At 44.3% G+C, this 20,795-nt stretch overlaps 1 protein-coding gene across 4 annotated transcripts in view; it reads left to right on the plus strand.

The window, feature by feature from the left end:
* The window catches only part of LOC110500115 (zinc finger RNA-binding protein), a 31,788-nt gene that overhangs the window by 1,500 nt on the left and 9,493 nt on the right, over positions 1 to 20,795 (plus strand). Inside the window, exons 2-12 of one of the 4 annotated variants that reach the window (XM_036961390.1) lie at positions 8,884 to 9,139; positions 10,118 to 10,232; positions 10,501 to 10,710; positions 10,870 to 11,168; positions 11,401 to 11,586; positions 12,162 to 12,378; positions 12,531 to 12,685; positions 12,794 to 12,913; positions 13,337 to 13,512; positions 20,118 to 20,244; positions 20,391 to 20,650. In XM_036961390.1, the coding sequence (XP_036817285.1) occupies positions 8,884 to 9,139; positions 10,118 to 10,232; positions 10,501 to 10,710; positions 10,870 to 11,168; positions 11,401 to 11,586; positions 12,162 to 12,378; positions 12,531 to 12,685; positions 12,794 to 12,913; positions 13,337 to 13,512; positions 20,118 to 20,244; positions 20,391 to 20,650 (2,121 nt within the window). The remainder of the gene's footprint in view (positions 1 to 8,883; positions 9,140 to 10,117; positions 10,233 to 10,500; positions 10,711 to 10,869; positions 11,169 to 11,400; positions 11,587 to 12,161; positions 12,379 to 12,530; positions 12,686 to 12,793; positions 12,914 to 13,336; positions 13,513 to 20,117; positions 20,245 to 20,390; positions 20,651 to 20,795) is intronic. The other 3 variants (XM_036961439.1, XM_036961486.1, XM_036961542.1) reach the window with 3 other exon arrangements.

The following is a 20,795-nucleotide window of genomic DNA, read 5'->3' on the forward strand; positions in this document are numbered from 1 at the left end:
TAAACAAGTCAATGACACAGTAGAAAGAAGAAAAAAAAAGTCTATATACATTGTGTGCAAAAGGCATGAGGAGGTAGGCAAATAATTACAATTTTGCAGATTAACACTGGAGTGATAAATGATCAGATGGTCATGTGCAGGTAGAGATACTGGTGTGCAAAAGAGCAGAAAAGTAAATAAATATAAACATTCTGGGGATGAGGTAGGTATAATTGGGTGGGCTATTTACCGATGGACTATGTACAGCTGCAGCGATCGGTTAGCTACTCAGATAGCGGATATTTGAAGTTGGTGAGGGAGATAAAAGTCTCCAACTTCAGCGGTTTTTATTTTTGTATTATTATTATATATTTTTTTGCAATTAGTTCCAGTCACAGGCAGCAGAGAACTGGAAGGAAAGGCGGCCAAATGAGGTGTTGGCTTTAGGGATGATCAGTGAGATACACCTGCTGGAGCGCGTGCTACAGGTGGGTGTTGCCATCGTGACCAGTGAACTAAGGCAGAGCTTTACCTAGCATGGACTTGTAGATGACCTGGAGCCAGTGGGTCTGGCGACGAATATGTAGCGAGGGCCATCCGACTAGAGCATACAGGTCGCAGTGGTGGGTGGTATAAGGTGCTTTAGTAACAAAACGGATGGCACTGTGATAAACTGCATTGGAAGCTATTTTGTAGATGACATTGCCGAAGTCGAGGATCGGTAGGATAGTCAGTTCTACTAGGGTAAGTTTGGCGGCGTGAGCAAAGGAGGCTTTGTTGCGGAATAGAAAGCTGACTCTAGATTTGATTTTAGATTGGAGATGTTTGATATGAGTCTGGAAGGAGAGTTTACAGTCTAGCCAGACACCTAGGTACTTATAGACCCACAATGTCTGCTGATTGAGTAGTCAACAAGTCAAGCAGTCATTTGAAAGTAGAGGTCGACCGATTTGAATCGGAATGGACGATTTAATTAGCACCGATTTCAGGTTTTAATAACATTCGGTAATCAGCATTTTTGGACACCGATTATGGCCGATTACATTGCATTCCACTAGGAGACTGCGTGGCAGGCTGACTACCTGTTACGCGAGTGCAGCAAGGAGCCAAGGTAAGTTTCTAGCTAGCATTAAACTTATCTTATAAAAAACAATCAATCTTAACATAATCACTATTTAACTACACATGGTTGATGATATTACTAGTTTATCTAGCTTGTCCTGCATTGCATATAATCAATGCGGTGCCTGTTAATTTATCATCGAATCACAGCCTACTTTGCCAAACGGGTGATAATTTAACAAGCGCAGTTGTGAAAAAAGCACTGTCATTGCACCAATGTTTACCTAACCATAAACACCAATGCCTTTCTTAAAATCATTACACTGCTCAAAAAATAAAGGGAACACTAAAATCACACATCCTAGACCTGAATGAATGAAATATTCTTATTAAATACTTTTTTCTTTACATAGTTGAATGTGCTGACAACAAAATCACACAAAAATGATCAATGGAAATCAAATTTGTCAACCCATGGAGGTCTGGATTTGGAGTGACACTCAAAATTAAAGTGGAAAACCACACTACAGGCTGATCCAACTTTGATGTAATGTTCTTAAAACAAGTCAAAATGAGGCTCAGTAGTGTGTTTGGCCTCCATGTGCCTGTATGACCTCCCTACAACGCCTGGGCATGCTCCTGATGAGGTGGCGTATGGACTCCTGAGGGATCTCCTCCCAGACCTGGACTAAAGCATCCGCCAACTCCTGGACAGTCTGTGGTGCAACGTGGCGTTGGTGGATGGAGCGAGACATGATGTCCCAGACGTGCTCAATTGGATTCAGGTCTGGGGAACGGGCGGGCCAGTCCATAGCATCAATGCCTTCCTCTTGCAGGGACTGCTGACACACTCCAGCCACATGAGGTCTAGCATTGTCTTGCATTAGGAGGAACCCAGGGCCAACCGCACCAGCATATGGTCTCACAAGGGGTCTGAGGATCTCATCTCGGTACCTAATGGCAGTCAGGCTACCTCTGGCGAGCACATGGAGGGCTGTGCGCCCCCCCCCCAAATAAATGCCACCCCACACCATGACTGACCCACCGCCAAACCGGTCATGCTGGAGGATGTTGCAGGCAGCAGAACGTTCTCCTCCTTTCCTGCATTTGCCAGCAGCTTATCGCTGTGTTTCAAGCATTGCACTGTTTATGACTTCAAGCCTATCAACTCCCGAGATTAGGCTCGCAATACTATAGTGCATATAAGAACATCCAATAGTCAAAGGTACAGTGCCTTGCGAAAGTATTCGGCCCCCTTGAACTTTGCGACCTTTTGCCACATTTCAGGCTTCAAACATAAAGATATAAAACTGTATTTTTTTGTGAAGAATCAACAACAAGTGGGACACAATCATGAAGTGGAACGACATTTATTGGATATTTCTAACTTTTTTAACAAATCAAAAACTGAAAAATTGGGCGTGCAAAATTATTCAGCCCCCTTAAGTTAATACTTTGTAGCGCCACCTTTTGCTGCGATTACAGCTGTAAGTCGCTTGGGGTATGTCTCTATCAGTTTTGCACATCGAGAGACTGAAATTTTTTCCCATTCCTCCTTGCAAAACAGCTCGAGCTCAGTGAGGTTGGATGGAGAGCATTTGTGAACAGCAGTTTTCAGTTCTTTCCACAGATTCTCGATTGGATTCAGGTCTGGACTTTGACTTGGCCATTCTAACACCTGGATATGTTTATTTTTGAACCATTCCATTGTAGTTTTTGCTTTATGTTTTGGATCATTGTCTTGTTGGAAGACAAATCTCCGTCCCAGTCTCAGGTCTTCTGCAGACTCCATCAGGTTTTCTTTCAGAATGGTCCTGTATTTGGCTCCATCCATCTTCCCATCAATTTTAACCATCTTCCCTGTCCATGCTGAAGAAAAGCAGGCCCAAACCATGATGCTGCCACCACCATGTTTGACAGTGGGGATGGTGTGTTCAGCTGTGTTGCTTTTACGCCAAACATAACGTTTTGCATTGTTGCCAAAAAGTTCAATTTTGGTTTCATCTGACCAGAGCACCTTCTTCCACATGTTTGGTGTGTCTCCCAGGTGGCTTGTGGCAAACTTTAAATGACACTTTTTATAGATATCTTTAAGAAATGGCTTTCTTCTTGCCACTCTTCCATAAAGGCCAGATTTGTGCAATATACGACTGATTGTTGTCCTATGGACAGAGTCTCCCACCTCAGCTGTAGATCGCTGCAGTTCATCCAGAGTGATCATGGGCCTCTTGGCTGCATCTCTGATCAGTCTTCTCCTTGTATGAGCTGAAAGTTTAGAGGGACGGACAGGTCTTGGTAGATTTGCAGTGGTCTGATTATTGTTGTTCGCCTATTGAAATTGAACTTCAGTTCATGAAAATAAATAGCTAGCCAGCTACTTAACCCTGTTGCCCAAAGCTAATGTTATAAGCAGCCAGCTAGCTTCATCTGGCTAGTGAGGCTCAACCGGACGGGGTTAGCCTCAATAGTGGAATTGGCAGTTTTCCTTCAAAATTAAAGTATGTCATTGACAGTGATGCAAATGAGTAGAATAGTAGTAGAATTATGCAATACTTTTATTTTGAAGGCCAGTATTGTGGCTAGTTTCTCATAGATGGGTCCGACCACCATTAATCAAATAGGAGCTGTCTTCTAAATTAGGGTTATTTTAGATTACACCTAGCTATATAGTTAGCTAGCTAACTATAGCTACTGAAACAGATGTCGTTTTGCTATCTTTTTTGTGGAAGAACATTGTTTGCATCCATGAGCTAGCTAAGTAAAAAAAAAAAAAATTATGACCAGCTAGACTACTTTACCGGCATCATAGCATATTTATCTATAATTCGTTGTAACATGAAATACGAGTGGTAGTGTAATCAATGTGTAATAACTACGTACAAAATGAATGAAGGCGTTAAATTATTATGTGACGTGCAGTCATATTCAGGTCCTGTTTGGTCTACAAACTTATTTGACAAGTCAAATAGTGTTAAACAGTATATTTTTTGACACGCAAAGACCCAAACAGCGTTCCATAGAAATCCTGGTTGAGAATGAAACAACTGAACAATGAAACAGCACAGCAAGTAAGTGAAGTAAATAGGTTTTGATTATGTTTTACTGGTAATGGGGACATATGTAAATGCCAATAAAATAATAACTTTTTGGTCAGTGTGGTTGGTGTATGTGTGGGTAACCTTAATTTAACTAGGAAAGTCAGTTAAGAACTAATTCTTATTTGCAATGACTGCCTACACCGGCCAAAACCAGACAACGCTGGGCCAATTGTGCGCTGCCCTAATGGGACTCCCAATCTCGTCCAGATGTGATACAGCCTGGAATCAAACCAGGGACTGTAGTGACGCCTCTTGCACTGAAATGCGGTGCCTTAGACCGCTGTGTGTGTGTGTGTGTGTGTTAAGCATTCTTGTACAATTAAATAGTTGAAAGGTCGCAAAAATGTTAAGTATCGGTATCGTATTTTTTGGCAAGGAAAATGTTGGACGTCGGTACCGGCCAAAAATGTATCATTGGTGCATCACTAGTTAGAATACTTTGTTGTCCCACATGATGAAATCGGTGAAGGGACTTTAATTATTTTTTTCTTCCATACAATAGTAGTTCATCACACTGTGCTGGCCGATTTTTGTCCAAACTTGGGTGAATGATGTGTCTTGCCATAGAGGTCCGGCATTTACAAAAATGACACTGATTGACCCAAGATGGGAGCTATAGTAATTACCTGAAATGTTAGTCACATGCAATTTCTCAATTGGCCTGCATCATTTGTGGGGGACAACATGTTTACTGTTGCCTTGTTTTTAACTATCACCATAGATCTTTTTTTTTTTACACTATTCTCTGATGTTTACATGCCAGCCTAGAGCTGCTAGTTGCCAGCTCATTCTACAGCTGTCACTCTCAGTAGATTCTCAGTTGGATTCTTTTTTTAGAATAAATCAGGCTCACTTGACTGTGATGTCACTGCACTCTCCTTTTATAGCTATGAACATTGCTTTCTTTGGTCAGTTCCATTTTGCAATGTCTGCTGCCTTGTGCTGTTGTATACCAGTACAGTACGAGTGAGGAACAGCCTAAACTTTTTCACAGATTTAATTTGTATTTATTCCCCCCATAATCCATTACTTTGATCTTTCCTTGTCCCTCATGAAACAAATCGTGGTTATTCCAGACAAAATGCTGACAAAGATGATTTTAGAAAGGCGGTCTGTTAGCGTCAAAATACATTATAATGATAGGGCTGTTGCTTTATGTTTGCAAGGTCATCCTTTTGGCATTGCATATTCTGCAGAAAATAGATTTTCCATCCTTTAAATGTTAAATGTAGAGTGCTGTAGTCTGCAGTATTGCTTTTATTGTGGGTGGTGATTTCTTATTTCAGTACTCCTCCTTGAGTCATTTTTTAAAACAGACTGATGTTTCAGTAGATAGGTGGCTCAACAATGGCCAGCACTGTCTAAAAACAGGGCAGTGTGTGCTGGAGGCAAATGCATGATGATGTTTAATAGATGGCCTATCTCTGGCCATCTATTAAACATCCTCATGCATTTGCCTACAGCACACACTGCCCTGTTTTTAGACAGTGCTGACCATTGAGCCATATATATATATATATATATACATATATATACATATATATATATATATATATATATATTTATTTATTTATAGGAGTAGATCAGCTTTAATATTGCAGATACATTGTGGGTTCTATCAATGTAATTGGTACCAGTCAAAAGTATGCACACCTACTCATTCAAGGGTTTTTAGTTACACAACTGATTGGCTCAAACACATTAAGAAGGAAAGAAATTCCACAATTGAACTTTTAACAAGGCACACCTGTTAATTAAAATGCATTCCAGGTGACTACCTCATGAAGCTGGTTGAGAGAATGCCAAGAGTGTGCAAAACTGTCATCAAGGCAAAGGTGGCTACTTTGAAGAATCTCAAATACGGCTGGGCGATATGACTGTACATCATGTGACGATAGAAAAACCTCTATCGTTTCATATGCTCTATTTTTTTATTTCATTGTGTCGCAAATCACATTCTTTACGGCAATATTTTGGGCAACGCTTTGCGTTCTTCCACACGTGCCGTGTAAAAGGGAATTTGCAACACAAACAAACATGGAGGAGAGTGAACGTGACACAGAGCACGGAGCTCGTACCTAAAAGAGGGGCTACTTCGGTCACATGGACGTGGTTTAGGTATGAAAAGTCTGACACGGACCAGAAAACCGTCCTCTGCAAAATATGCCGCAGAACGGTCCCGACAATCGGTTCAAACATCACTAACCTATTTTACCACCTACGCAAGAATCATGTGAAACAGTATGGATAGTCTACGGATGAGATGCAAAAAAGTACAGTAGAGTGCTCAAAACAAACCCACGACTCAGGCTTTTGCCCGCGGTACACCATATGGCAAAGAATCACGAAGATGGATGGAGATAATTATAGGCAATTAGAAAGACACCCCCAATAAAGGAGTGGTTCTGCAGGTGGTGACAGACCACTTTTCAGTTCCTATGCTTCCTGGCTGGTGTTTTGGTCACTTTTGAATGCTGCCGGTACTTTCACTCTAGTGGTAGCATGAGACGGAGTCTACAACCCACACAAGTGGCTCAGGTAGTGCAGCTCATCCAGGATGGCACATCAATGCGAGCTGTGGCAAGAAGGTTTGCTGTGTCTGTCAACGTAGTGTCCAGAGCATGGAGGCGCTACCAGGAGACAGGCCAGTACATCAGGAGACGTGGAGGAGGCCGTAGGAGGGCAACAACCCAGCAGCAAGACCGCTACCTCCGCCTTTGTGCAAGGAGGAGCAGGAGGAGCACTGCCAGAGCCCTGCAAAATGACCTCCAGCAGTCCACAAATTTGCATGTGTCTGCTCAAACGGTCAGAAACAGACTCCATGAGGGTGGTATGAGGGCCCAACGTCCACAGGTGGGGGTTGTGCTTACAGCCCAACACCGTGCAGGACGTTTGGCATTTGCCAGAGAACAACAAGATTGGCAAATTCGCCACTGGCGCCCTGTGCTCTTCACAGATGAAAGCAGGTTCACACTGAGCACATGAGACGTGACAGAGTCTGGAGACGCCGTGGAGAACGTTCTGCTGCCTGCAACATCCTCCAGCATGACCGGTTTGGCGGTGGGTCAGTCATGGTGTGCGGTGGCATTTCTTTGGGGGGCCGCACAGCCCTCCATGTGCTCGCCAGAGGTAGCCTGACTGCCATTAGGTACCGAGATGAGATCCTCAGACCCCTTGTGAGACCATATGCTGGTGCGGTTGGCCCTGGGTTCCTCCTAATGCAAGACAATGCTAGACCTCATGTGGCTGGAGTGTGTCAGCAGTTCCTGCAAATGGAAGGCATTGATGCTATGGACTGGCCCGCCCTTTCCCCAGACCTGAATCCAATTGAGCACATCTGGGACATCATGTCTCGCTCCATCCACCAACGCCACGTTGCACCACAGACTGTCCAGGAGTTGGCGGATGCTTTAGTCCAGGTCTGAGAGGAGATCCCTCAGGAGACCATCCGCCACCTCATCAGGAGCATGCCCAGGCGTTGTAGGGAGGTCATACAGGCACGTGGAGGCCACACACACTACTGAGCCTAATTTTGACTTGTTTTAAGGACATTACATCAAAGGTGGATCAGCCTGTAGTGTGGTTTTCCACTTTAATTTTGAGTGTGACTCCAAATCCAGACCTCCATGGGTTGATAAATTTGATTTCCATTGATCATTTTTGTGTGATTTTGTTGTCAGCATATTCAACTATGTAAAGAAAAAAGTATTTAATAAGAATATTTCATTCAGATCTAGGATGTGTTATTTTAGTGTTCCCTTTATTTTTTTGAGCAGTGTATTTTGATTTGCTTACTACACGATTCCATATGTGTTATTTTATAGTTTTGATGTCTTTACTATTATTATACAATGTAGACAATAGTAAAAAATAAAGAAAAATGAGTAGCTCTGTCCAAACTTTTGACTGTTGCTACACACACACACACACACACCCACACACACACACACACACACACACGTGTATCGAGCTCTGAGACAGGATTGTGTCAAGGCACAGATCTGGGGAAGGGTGCCAAAAATTGAATGCAGCATTGAAGTTCCCCAAGAACACAGTGGCCTCCATCATTCTTAAATGGAAGAAGTTTGGAACCACCAAGACTCAGGGAGGTGACCCAAGAACCTGATGGTCATTCTGACAGAGCTCTAGAGTTCCTCTGTGGAGATGGGAGAACCTTCCAGAAGGACAACCATCTCTGCAGCACTCCGCCAATCAGGCCTTTATGGTATTGTGGCCAGACGGAAGCCACTCCTCAATAAACAGCAAATGACAGCTCCGCTTGTAGTTTGCCAAAAGGCACCCAAAGGACTCTGAACAATTTTACTAAGAGTATTATTGATCAATTGACCTATGGCTTTTCAAGTCACCCAGGAGTGCTATTTGCAGAGATCCGAGTAAATGTTGCAATTCTTCAGCTGTTCCTGTACCTGCGACCAAAACAAAGCTACATATGGGCAGTATCAAAACAAGTGATCTAATGATTCTCTAAACAGCTAAATCTGCAGAGCTAGGCAGAGTTTGTCAGTTCATAAACCCTGTGCCATGGAATCCGCTCATCAAATCTCTTTTTGCAACCTGTATGGTGCAGCTGTACTTTTTTTGGTTCTTAAATTCAACTGGTATACTTTATTTTTCACAATTTTCTTTAACCAATTTTGGTCTTTTAATGTAGGGCTGACAGACAAGTTCCTTACCTTCTTTCACGTGCCTCATTCTTCCCTCCATCTTGTCTCTGTCCCCACAGCGTTCAGCCTCCACCAGCCTATGCCCATCCCACCACAGCCAGCTACAATGTCCAGCCGGCCCCTACCGTGGCCCATGCAGTGACTGCCTCCTATGCTCCTGCCCCTGCACAACCAGCCAGGCCTGTTGCCTCTGCCTACCCGGTGGCCTACCAGACCCACGCTACCCCCCCAGACTATGGCTACCGGCAGCCGGACCCCACGCCCCAACCCACCACCACCCCACAGACATACCAGCTACCGATATACACTGAAACGGTAAGTCACAATTCCATTCCTTATCATCCCATTGCATGCTGTTGTCGTGTTTTATCTATTGGCTATTGCAGTGGTTGATCACGATCGACTGGTCGAGCGTCAAGGAATTCCTAGTAGATCACCAAAAATGTCTGTAGAAAAGCCAACGATAAAGGCTTGTGCTCCTTTTTTGTGTGTTGCGCTATTAGCAGTAGGTGCACACGTGTAGCTAGCCCTGCGTTTTGATTATTAATATTATTATTAGCAGTAGCTCGTTGTCTATATTTTAATATCGAGGAATATTTCACTTTCTCTGGTCATAGGAACAACATGAATTTATGCATGAGGCAGATGCGGTGCGACTCGAGTTTCGCCATCAGGTGGAGACGGTGTGCCCTCTCTCTGGTCAGTCTCACCGAGTGGGGAAAAATCGCTTTGAACGGTCATCCAACTCAGAATTCCAAGTCGGAACTTGGGCCTCTTTCTAGAGCTCCGACTTTCCAATCTAAAGATCATTGACCTCCTTTTTATTCCCGAGTTCCCAGTTGTCTTGAAAGCACCATGACCATCAGATGCAGGTACCATCAGTCCAGTAAAATAAAGAAGCTAATTATTAAAATTGATTCTCCGCTGTGCGTAACAAGTGCTACACCAATGATCTATTATGTTATCAAAGCTCGCCTTTTGAAGTATATGGTCTAAGAAGAACAATATTGGCAGACCATGCATATAGCCAATATGATGTGATAATTTATTAGGCCTACTACACAAACCTCATTCCTACAGAACCGTTTTTATTAGGTTAATGTTACAGTTAAGTCGTGTTTTAAAAATCTGTGCGGTAGATCTCGGCTTGCTTGACTCAGAAAAGGTTGGTGACCACTGAGGTATTGTATATAAATGCAAGTACATGGGGAGAATTTTAGATTGTTAAAGTCACAATCTATTTTTCTTACACTTTTCTGCCATCCATGTTCATGCTGTAAAACAACCTTTCAGGATAACTACAGTTACGGACGCCTGCCTGCAGCCACTAGTTATGAGACTAAGCAATACTACCAGACTAGTATAGCTCCAGCCCATCGGACGCCAACAGAAGCTTACTACCAGACAGGTGAGTCATTGCCAACCTTCTTCCCACGCATAATCACACATAAATAGTCCTAACACTCTAATACAAAAGCCACTAATTCATTTGAAATGTTCTCTCGTCTGACAGTACATCGTTTTTACTGTGTTATACACTATTAATTTAAACACCTACATTGTGCAAAAGAACTTGGCTGCTGGTGTACTACAAAAGCCAGTGTATTGAATATCGTTGAATTGGAACCAAGCCTGTTAAACAACACTCTGTGATGCGTTCCTTCCCTTCCCTGTAGGCGTGAAGAGTGGCTACAGTCCAGTCAGCACAGTATACAGCCAGCCGCCACCACCACAGAGGCATGTCACAACTTTAAAGCCTCTGGCCCCTGCCAGCTCAGCGTCCACCAGCTACAACATCTACCCAGTGTCCACCAGTGTACAGCAGCCCCCCATCTCGTCTTACACCCCCTGCTCGTCCTTCAGCTCCACAGCTGGCACCTACTCTGGCAAGAACAAGAACATATCCCCACACAGCCAAGAATCAATCTTTGTGAAATATATATATTTGTCGCAGTGTATGTTTTTACAGTGTGACCCCCCCCCCCCCCCCCACCCTTCTTCCCCGTCTCAACTCTTTTTATTCCTTCTTTTTTTTTACCTCTCAGGCGTCAGCTACTCTACTTATGATTCAAGTGGCTACACTTCCACCCCCTCATACTACCAGCCTGCCCAGCTACCACCTCCTCAGCCCCAGCCGCCCCCGCAGCAGTCCCATCCGCCTCCCAAGCAGCTCACCAGCTCCTCCTGGAGCAATGCGGGCAGCAACATGGTGGCTGCTCCCACGGTCAACGCCTACAAGAAGCCCATGTTCCACCAGAACAAGCTTCAGAAGCCGAAAGCACCGCCCAAGCAACCCCAGCTGCACTACTGCGACATCTGCAAGATCAGCTGTGCTGGACCGCAGGTAGCGGCGCTTTGTGGATGATGCGTTATGAGGGACAGGTTATTTGTCGGCAATGGACATAAGCACTTTAGAGTCAAATGAATGTACAGTATTTTAACATACAACAGTTAAACATGCAAAGTGCCTAAGAAGAGACATACTGTAGCAACACAGGATGTACAGTTTTTTGTTGTTGAAGGTTTGCTTTTGTAGATAAGTTTAATTAACTGTTGTTGAATTGTTTTCTCTGCAGACGTACCGAGAGCACCTCGAGGGCCAGAAGCACAAGAAGAAGGATGCAGCTCTGAAGTCTGGCAGCGCAGGGGGGAGCAACGGGCCCCGGGGGATTCAGACCCAGCTACGCTGTGAACTATGTGACATTGCCTGCACTGGCGTAGACGCGTACGCTGCCCATATCCGAGGGGCCAAGCACCAGAAGGTCAGCACAGCTGCACTGACAGGAGGAGTAACATCAGGCAACTAGCTAGCTAATTGATGCACCATTTAGCTAGCTAATTGATGCACTCTTTAGCTAGCTAATTTGTCTAGATCAGCTCTGTGATAGTTGGTATGTCTTTAGTATAACACTTTTTAATCAGGCATTTATGTGACATCCATTTTATTGTTACTTTTTATTTTATTTAGCCTGTATAGCCCACTCCGTAACAGTTGCCAATGTTTTCCAGTGAGTCCTACGGAGTCCACCTCACAATGTATTATGATGTTTTATTTAGGGCCGGGACGATACTAGTATCACGATACTCGTTAGTATCGTGGCAAGGAAACGAAACACAAAGCAGATTTAACTTCTTTAGGAAAACAGCCCTAATGTTGGAAACAAACATGTTGTCATCCAGAGTCACATGTATTTATTTTCCAAGCTATAGCACAATATTTTACATACAGCAGGTTTTTAAAGGACCAAAGAGTTTGCTCTCCTTCATGTTTTAAATATTGCGATACTGGTATTGTGCATGCCTTAGTTTTATTTCTCTCCCTCTTAACCCTGTGTAGGTGGTGAAGCTCCACACCAAACTAGGCAAACCTATACCTTCAACTGAGCCTGTTTTAGTGAACAATGCTCCAATTATCTCAACGTCGACAGCTGGGAAGACAACCCCTATTGTTACGGCAACTGCTCCGGTAGCGCCACCCAAACTGGTGGTCGTAAACGCCACCAAGGCCCCAGCACCTGTGAAGAAGCCAGTCGCACCCAAAATAACCCTTCTTGGTAAGTCTTCCAAGGAATCAGTGTTTATTAGTTGGAATTATGATATATGTCCTGACAGAATAAACCAATAATGTTTAATTTAAGCAGTAATTTTGGACTCAAACTACAATGCTAAAATGCTCCGTACTTATATTTGGACTTTCTCTTGACAGCCAACAAGTCGGCCACCCCTCCAGTAGCCAAGGAGAATGAAGCCAAGCAGTCAGCAACAGTGTCAAAGAGTGAGACCACGAGTGACGATGAGGACGGGGATGGAGTGGGGAGGCAGGGCGACGTCCAGCCTGTAGGACATGACTATGTGGAGGAGGTAGGAGTTCATTTATTTCTTATTTATTTAATTGATTCACTAACCATGTTGTTAAAGACACTAAGGTATGTTGTATGTTGTAATGCAAGTTTACATTTTTTTCCTCAGGTGCGTAATGATGATGGGAAGGTAATTCGCTTCCACTGTAAACTCTGTGAATGCAGTTTCAATGACCCCAATGCTAAAGACATGCACCTGAAGGGACGCAGACACCGGCTGCAGTACAAGGTAAGAAAATGCATCGTATGTAGTACTATCTTTTCGCAAGATGTTTCTAGAGCTAGCAGCTACGTACTACAATGCACTTATTGTACTGCCGAAATTAATTGTATGTAACTTAGGCATTGAGCCCTGTTGTACAAGCATTATTTCAAGTCACTGCAAAACTAGCGCCACTAGATGGCAGAATTGATTTAGGCAGGATGTAGACATTGCTTGATGTCCTGTAGCCCCCTTGTAATTTGATCATCTGTTGAATTATGTATACCTTGACACATCATATAATCATTTATTTGGATGATGGCTATAGGCCTACCTCTCAGTTGGAAAGCCTGCTACTCACTCACTGGGTGTGTGTTATGTATGTATTTTATGTATGTATATTTGACAGCTCTTGACATTGTTTACTATCCCTTCCATCCCCTCCTGTAGAAGAAGGTGAACCCAGAGCTGCCGGTGGAGATCAAGCCCAGTAATCGGGCCAGAAAGCTGCAAGAGGGCAAACTGAGGAAGCAGAAGGCTGTGCTGAAGAGACAGCGGGATGACGAGCAGCGCTGGCACTTGGAGATGAGGTCAGAGCCAGACGGCAGCTGGCACACAGAGATGAGGTCAGAGCCCTTGCTTAGGCACAGATCTAGGATCAAGCTTACCCTCCCCAAATCCTAGCCTCATCCATTTGGGGCTAAGGTTTGAGCTGTGCTTAGTCATTCTTCCTATGTTTCTTGCTGATGATGCCAGAGGAAGGCAGACAGGGGAACCCCACTTGTGGGTGCTGGGTAAACTCCCCATGCAGTTTTGCAGCCCATGCTGTCACACTGTGGTTCAACCAAAAGGGGAATCCCCTGCCTTCTTCAGTAATAGAAGTAATAGAATATCATGCCTATTCCCCTTTTCAGTACCTTTCCTCCTAATATATTAATAGAATGCCTGCAACATCTAACGTGATGAGAACTCAAATCAAATGTATTTATAAAGCCCTTTTTACGTCAGCAGATGTCAAAGTGCTGTACAGAAACTCAGCCTAAAACCCCAAACAGCAAGCAATGCATATGTAGAAGCACGGTGGCTATGAAAAACTCCTTAGAAAGGCAGGAACCTAGAGAGGAACCAGGCTCTGATGGGTGGTTGTTCCAGGTGGAGATTATAAGAGTACATGGTCATTAAGGCCAGATTGTTCTTCAAGATGTTCAAACGTTCATAGATGACCAGCAGGGTCAAATAATAATCAGTGGTTTTAGAGAGTGCAACAGGTCAGTACCTCCGGAGTAAATGTCAGTTGACTTTTCATAGCAAAGAATTCAGAGGTCGAGACAGCAGGTGCGATAGAGAGTAGAAAACCTCAGGTCTGGGACAAGGTAGCACGTCCGGTGAACAGGTCAGGGTTCCATAGCCGCAGGCAGAACAGTTGAAACTGGAGCAGCAGCACAGCCAGGTGGACTGTGGACAGCCAGGAGTCATCAGGCAGGTAGTTCTGAGGCATGGTCCTAGGGCTCAGGTCCTCTGGTGGGAGAGAGAGAATTAGAGGGAGCATATTTAAATTCACACAGGACACCAGATAAGACAATTACACCATATATACCAGACTGACCCTAGCCCTCCGGTACATAGACTATTGCAGCATAGATACTGGAGGCTGAGATGGGGGGGGTTGAAGGACACTGTGGCCCCGTCCGACGATACCCCCAGACAGGGCCAACCAGGCAGGATATAACCCACCCACTTTGCCAAAGCACAGCCCCCACACCACTAGAGGGATATCAACAGACCACAAACTTACTACCCTGAGACGAGGCTGAGTATAGCCCACGAAGATCTCCTCCACCGCACGAGACTGAGGGGGCACAAAACCGGACACTCAATCATCAAATTGTATTTGTCACATGCGCCGAATACAATACCTTACCTTGAAGTGCTTACTTACGAGCCCTAACCAACAATGCAGTTCAATAAATAGAGTTAAGAAAATATTTACTAAATAAACTTTCAAAAATAAATATCCAAAAGTAACACAAGAAAATGACATAACAATAACTAGGCTATATACAGTGGGGCAAAAAAGTATTTAGTCAGCCACCAATTGTGCAAGTTCTCCCACTTAAAAAGATGAGAGGCCTGTAATTTTAATCAAAGGTACACTTCAACTATGACAGACAAAAGGATAAAAAAAATCCAGATAATCACATTGTAGGATTTTTAATGAATTTATTTGCAAATTATGGTGAAAAATAAGTATTTGGTCACCTACTAACAAGCAAGATTTCTGTCTCTCACAGACCTGTAACGTCTTATTTAAGAGGCTCCTCTGTCCTCCTCTCGTTACCTGTATTAATGGCACCTGTTTGAACTTGTTATCAGTATAAAAGACACCTGTCCACAACCTCAAACAGTCACACTCCAAACTCCACTATGGCCAAGACCAAAGAGCTGTCAAAGGACACCAGAAACAAAATTGTAGACCTGCATGTTACGGTTTTCTTCCTGGGAAGGAGAGGACCAAAATGCAGCGTGGTTATGGTTGAACATCTTTAATAAAGATGATAACGTGAACAATATACATATACAAAACAAGAAAACGTGGAAAAACCGAAACAGTCCTAACTGGTGCAAAACACAGACAGGAAACAATCACCCACAAAATACCTAAAGAATATGGCTGCCTAAATATGGTTCCCAATCAGAGACAACGATAAACACCTGCCTCTGATTGAGAACCACTCTAGGCAACCATAGACTTACCTAGAATACTACACTGAACACAACCACATCAAACTACAAAACCCCTAGACAAGACAAACACATAATCACCCATGTCACACCCTGGCCTAACCACAATAATAAATAAAAAAACATAATACTAAGGCGGGGGGTGACACTGCACCAGGCTGGGAAGACTGAATCTGCAATAGGTAAGCAGCTTGGTTTGAAGAAATCAACTGTGGGAGCAATTATTAGGAAATGGAAGACATACAAGGCCACTGATAACCTTCCTCGGTCTGGGGCTCCACGCAAGATCTCAAAATGATCACAAGAACGGTGAGAAAAAATCCCAGAACCACACAGGGTGACCTAGTGAATGACCTGCAGAGAGCTGGGACCAAAGTAACAAAGCCTACCATCAGTAACACACTACACCGCCAGGGAATCAAATCTTGCAGTGCCAGACATGTCCCCCTGCTTAAGCCAGTACATGTCCAGGCCCGTCATAAGTTTGCTAGAGAGCATTTGGATGATCCAGAAGAAGATTGGGAGAATGCCATATGGTCAGATGAAACCAAAATATAACTTTTCGGTAAAAACTCAACTCGTCGTGTTTGGAGGACAAAGAATGCCGAGTTGCATCCAAATAACACAATACCTACTGTGAAGCATGTGGGTGGAAACATCATGCTTTGGGACTGTTTTTCTGCAAAGGGACCAGGACGATTGATCCGTGTAAAGGAAAGAATGAATGGGGCCATGTATTGTGAGATTTTGAGTGAAAACCTCCTTCCATCTGCAAGGGCATTGAAGATGAAATGTGGCTGCGTCTTTCAGCATGACAATGATCCCAAACACACCGCCCGGGCAACGAAGGAGTGGCTTCGTAAGAAGCATTTCAAGGTCCTGGAGTGGCCAAGCCAGTCTCCAGATCTCAACCCCATAGAAAATCTTTGGAGGGAGTTGAAAGTCCGTGTTGCCCAGCAACAGCCCCAAAACATCACTGCTCTAGAGAAGATCTGCATGGAGGAATGGGCCAAAATACCAGCAACAGTGTGTGAAAACCTTGTGAAGACTTACAGAAAACGTTTGACCTCTGTTATATATGCTTTGTTGGCAATTACAAAGTATTGAGAAACTTTTGTTATTGACCAAATACTTATTTTCCACCATAATTTGCAAATAAATTCATAAAAAATCCTACAATGTGATTTTCTGGATTTTTTTTCTTTTCTTCTCATTTTGTCTGTCATAGTTGAAGTGTACCTATGATGAAAGTTACAGACCTCTCATCTTTTTAAGTGAGAGAACTTGCACAATTGGTGGCTGACTAAATACTTTTTTGCCCCACTGTACATGGGGTATTGGTACCGAGTCAATGTGTTGTGGTACAGGTTAGGACCTACTCAAGAGAAGACTTAAAGTCTGCGTCTCTCACATGGGTAGGCAGACCATTCCATAAAAATTGAGCTCTATAGGAGAAAACCCTACCTCCATCTGTTGCTTAGAAATTCTTGGGACAATATGGAGGCCTGCGTCTTGTGACCGTAACGCAGGTGTAGGTGTTAACGTAGGACCAGATCGGAGAGATGGGTAGGAGCAAGCCCATGTAATGCTTTGTAGGTTAGCAGTAAAACCTTGGAACTCAGCCCTAGCCTTAACAGAAAGCCTATGTAGAGGCTAGCACTGGAGTAATATGATCACGTTTTTTTTTTTGTTCTTGTCAAGAATTTAGCAGCAGTGTTTAGATTTGGATAAGTCATTTTAGGTGAAAATTGGAGAAAAACGGGCTGATCTGTAAGAGGTTTTAACACTAACTTTATTTAGTGCTTTATTTTTTTCATTTTTTTTTTCAACTTTATTAACCAGATAGGCCAGTTGAGAACTTGTTCTCATCTACCACTGCGACCTGGCCAAGATAAACCAAAGCAGTGCGACACAGAGTTACACATGGGATAAACAAAAGTACAGTGTGTGCAAATGTAGTAAGATTAGGGAGGTAAGGCGATAAATAGGCCATAGTGGCAAAATAATTACAATTTAGCAATTAAACACAAGTGACAGATGTGCTGAAGATGAATCTGCAAGTAGAGATACTGGGGTGCAAAGGAGCAAAAAATAAATAACAATATGGGGATGAGGTAGTTGGGTGGGCTATTTATTTGTAATTGTCCACAAGGCAGAATCGTCCAGAGTAGTGATGCTAGATGGGCGGGCGGGTAGAGCAGCAATCGGTTGAAGAGCATGCATTTAGTTTTACTTGCATTTAAGAGCAGTTGGAGGCCACGGAAGGAGTGTTGTATAGTATTGAAGATTGTCTGGAGGTTTGTTAACAGTGTCCAAAGAAGGGCCAGATGTATACAGAATGGTGTCGTCTGCGTAGAGGTGCATCAGAGAATCACCAGCAGCAAGCGCAACATCAGTGATATATACAGAGAAGAGAGTCGGCCCGAGAATTGAACCCTGTGGCACCCCCATAGACTGCCAGAGGTCCGGACAACAGGCCCTCCGATTTGACACACTGAACTCTGTCTGAGAAGTAGTTGGTGAACGATGAAGACGACTGCACAGTACTGTCTTTTATCGATGGCAGTTATGATATCATTTAGGACCTTGAGTGTGGCTGAGGTGCACCCATGACCAGCTCGGAAACCAGATTGCATAGCGGAGAAGGTACAGTGGGATTCGAAATGGTCAGTGATCTGTTTTGTTAACTTGGCTTTTGAAGACTTTAGATAGGCAGGGTAGGATAGATATAGGTCTGTAACAGTTTGGGTCTAGAGTGTCTCCCCCTTTGAAGAGGGGGATGACCGCGGCAGCTTTCTAGTCTTTGGGGATCTCAGACGATACGAAAGAGAGGTTGAACAGGCTAGTAATAGGGGTAATTTTAGAGAGGGTCCAGATTTTTGCAGAACATCAGCTATCTGGATTTGGGTGAAGGAGAAATGGGGAGGCTTGGGAAAGTTGCTGTGAGTGTTGCAGAACTATTGACTGGGGTAGAGGTAGCCAGGTGGAAAGCATGGCCAGCCATATAAAAATGCTTATTGAAATTCTCTATTGTAGATTTATCGGTGGTGACATTGTTTCCAAGCCTCAGTGCAGTGGGCAGCTGGGAGGAGGTGCTCTTATTTTCCATGGACTTTACAGTGGCCCAGAACTTTTTGAAGTTTGTGCTACAGGATGCAAATTTCTGTTTGAAAAAGCTAGCCTTTGCTTTCCCAACTGCCTGTGTATATTGGTTCCTAACTTCCCTGAAAAGTTGCATATTGTGGGGGCTATTCAATGCTAATGCAGAATGCTACAGGATGTTTTTGTGCTGGTCAAGGGCAGTCAGGTCTGGGGTGAACCAAGGGCTATATCTTTTCTTAGTTCTACATGTTTTGAATGGGGCATGCTTATTTAAGATGGTGAGGAAAGCACTTTTAAAGAATACCCAGGCATCCTGTACTGACGGAATGTCAATATCCTTCCAGGATACCCGGGCCCGGTCGATTAGAATGGCCTGCTCGCTGAAGTGTTTTAGGGCGCTTTTTTAATTTTCTTTAAAAAAAAAAACATTTACTCCCTTTTTCTCCCCAATTTTGTGGTATCCAATTGTTAGTAGTCACTGTCTTGTCTCATCACTACAACTCCCGTATGGGCTCAGGAGAGACGAAGGTTGAAAGTCATGCGTCCTCCGAAACACAACCCAACCAAGCCGCACTGCTTCTTAACACAGCGCGCATCCAATCCGGAAGCCAGCTGCACCAATGTGTCGGAGGAAACACCGTACACCTAGCGACCTGGTCAGTGCGCACTGCGCCCGGCCCGCCACAGGAGTCGCTAGTGCGCAATGAGACAAGGATATCCCTACCGGCCAAACCCTCCCTAACCCGGACGGCGTTAGGCCAATTGTGCGTCGCCCCATGGACCTTCTGGTCGCGGCCGGCTGCGACAGAGCCTGTGCTCAAACCCAGAGTCTCTGCTGGCATCTGCGATGCAGTGCCTTAGACCACTGCGCCACGCGGGAGGCTGTTTTATGGTGCTTTTGACAGTGATGAGGGGTGGTCGTTTGCGGTACACAATCGGAGGATATGGAGCCATTTATTATGTTCAACATAGAGCTACTTCCGGTGCTTGGCCTGCCTTTCATTAGTTTAGTTGGAATAGGGTCCGCTATGCAGCTTGAGGGTTTAGATGCTATAACTATTTTTGTGAATGTGTCCAATAGATACAGGATTAAAAACTTGAGTTTCTCCATTGATTCTAGGTCCTGAAAGTTCTGTGCAGACTCAAGACAACTGAGATTTGAGGGAATACGCAGATTGAAAAAGGAGTCTGTAATTTGCTTTCTGTTGATCAAGAAGTTCTCTTGATTCCCCCTGCATAATCTTGCAAACTGCTTTCTAACTGTCTCAAAGATGTTTCCCTATCTCCTGATCAGCATTTTCACCTGACAGAGACGAGTATCTCAGCAGAAAAATCTACCCAGTCAGAATATTTAATAATCCTGTTCTGTATGTGTGTCCTCTGCCAGCCGCTATGAGGAGGACATGTACTGGAGGAGGAGGGAGGAGGAGCAGTTGTACTGGGGGGAGCAGAGGCACATGATGCCCCCCCCTCCACTCATGAGCCGGCCCGGCATGCCAGTTCCCCCCCTACTGGTGAGAATCAATGATTCAATCAATCATTTACATGAACTTGATCAATAGAGAAAAAAACTGGTGTTTTAGCTTTTCTGTTTGTTTCCAGAAGTGGCTAGTTTTAAGAGGGCACCTGGTTTCATTGAGCTCTTCTCTTTTCCCCTTAGCAGCCTGTGCGTCGGCCGGACTCCCCAGACGACCGCCACATCATGGCCAAACACTCCACCATCTACCCTGTGGAGGAGGAGCTGCAGGCGGTGCAGAGGATCGTCTCCCACACTGAGAGAGCCCTCAAACTGGTGTCTGTCTCCCTGCTGGAGAAAGAGCCTCCGTCGGCTGCTCCGTCGGCTGCTCCGTCGGCTGCTCCGTCGGCTGCTCCGTCGGCTGCTCCTTCGGCTGCTACAGAGGCTGATGCTGGAGAGAAAGGGTAAGAGCTGTATGGGTCTGTACTAGTGCACTACATCATTCACACCATGTTCTATACAACACATTTATACTTGAAAGTTCTGTGACGCTGATCCCTCGTGGTGTGGGCCATGGGCATGTAGCCTGATCTGTAGCTTTTTCTTTAC

Source organism: Oncorhynchus mykiss, chromosome 1 (genome assembly GCF_013265735.2).
Source record: "Oncorhynchus mykiss isolate Arlee chromosome 1, USDA_OmykA_1.1, whole genome shotgun sequence".
Classification (NCBI taxonomy): domain Eukaryota; kingdom Metazoa; phylum Chordata; class Actinopteri; order Salmoniformes; family Salmonidae; genus Oncorhynchus; species Oncorhynchus mykiss.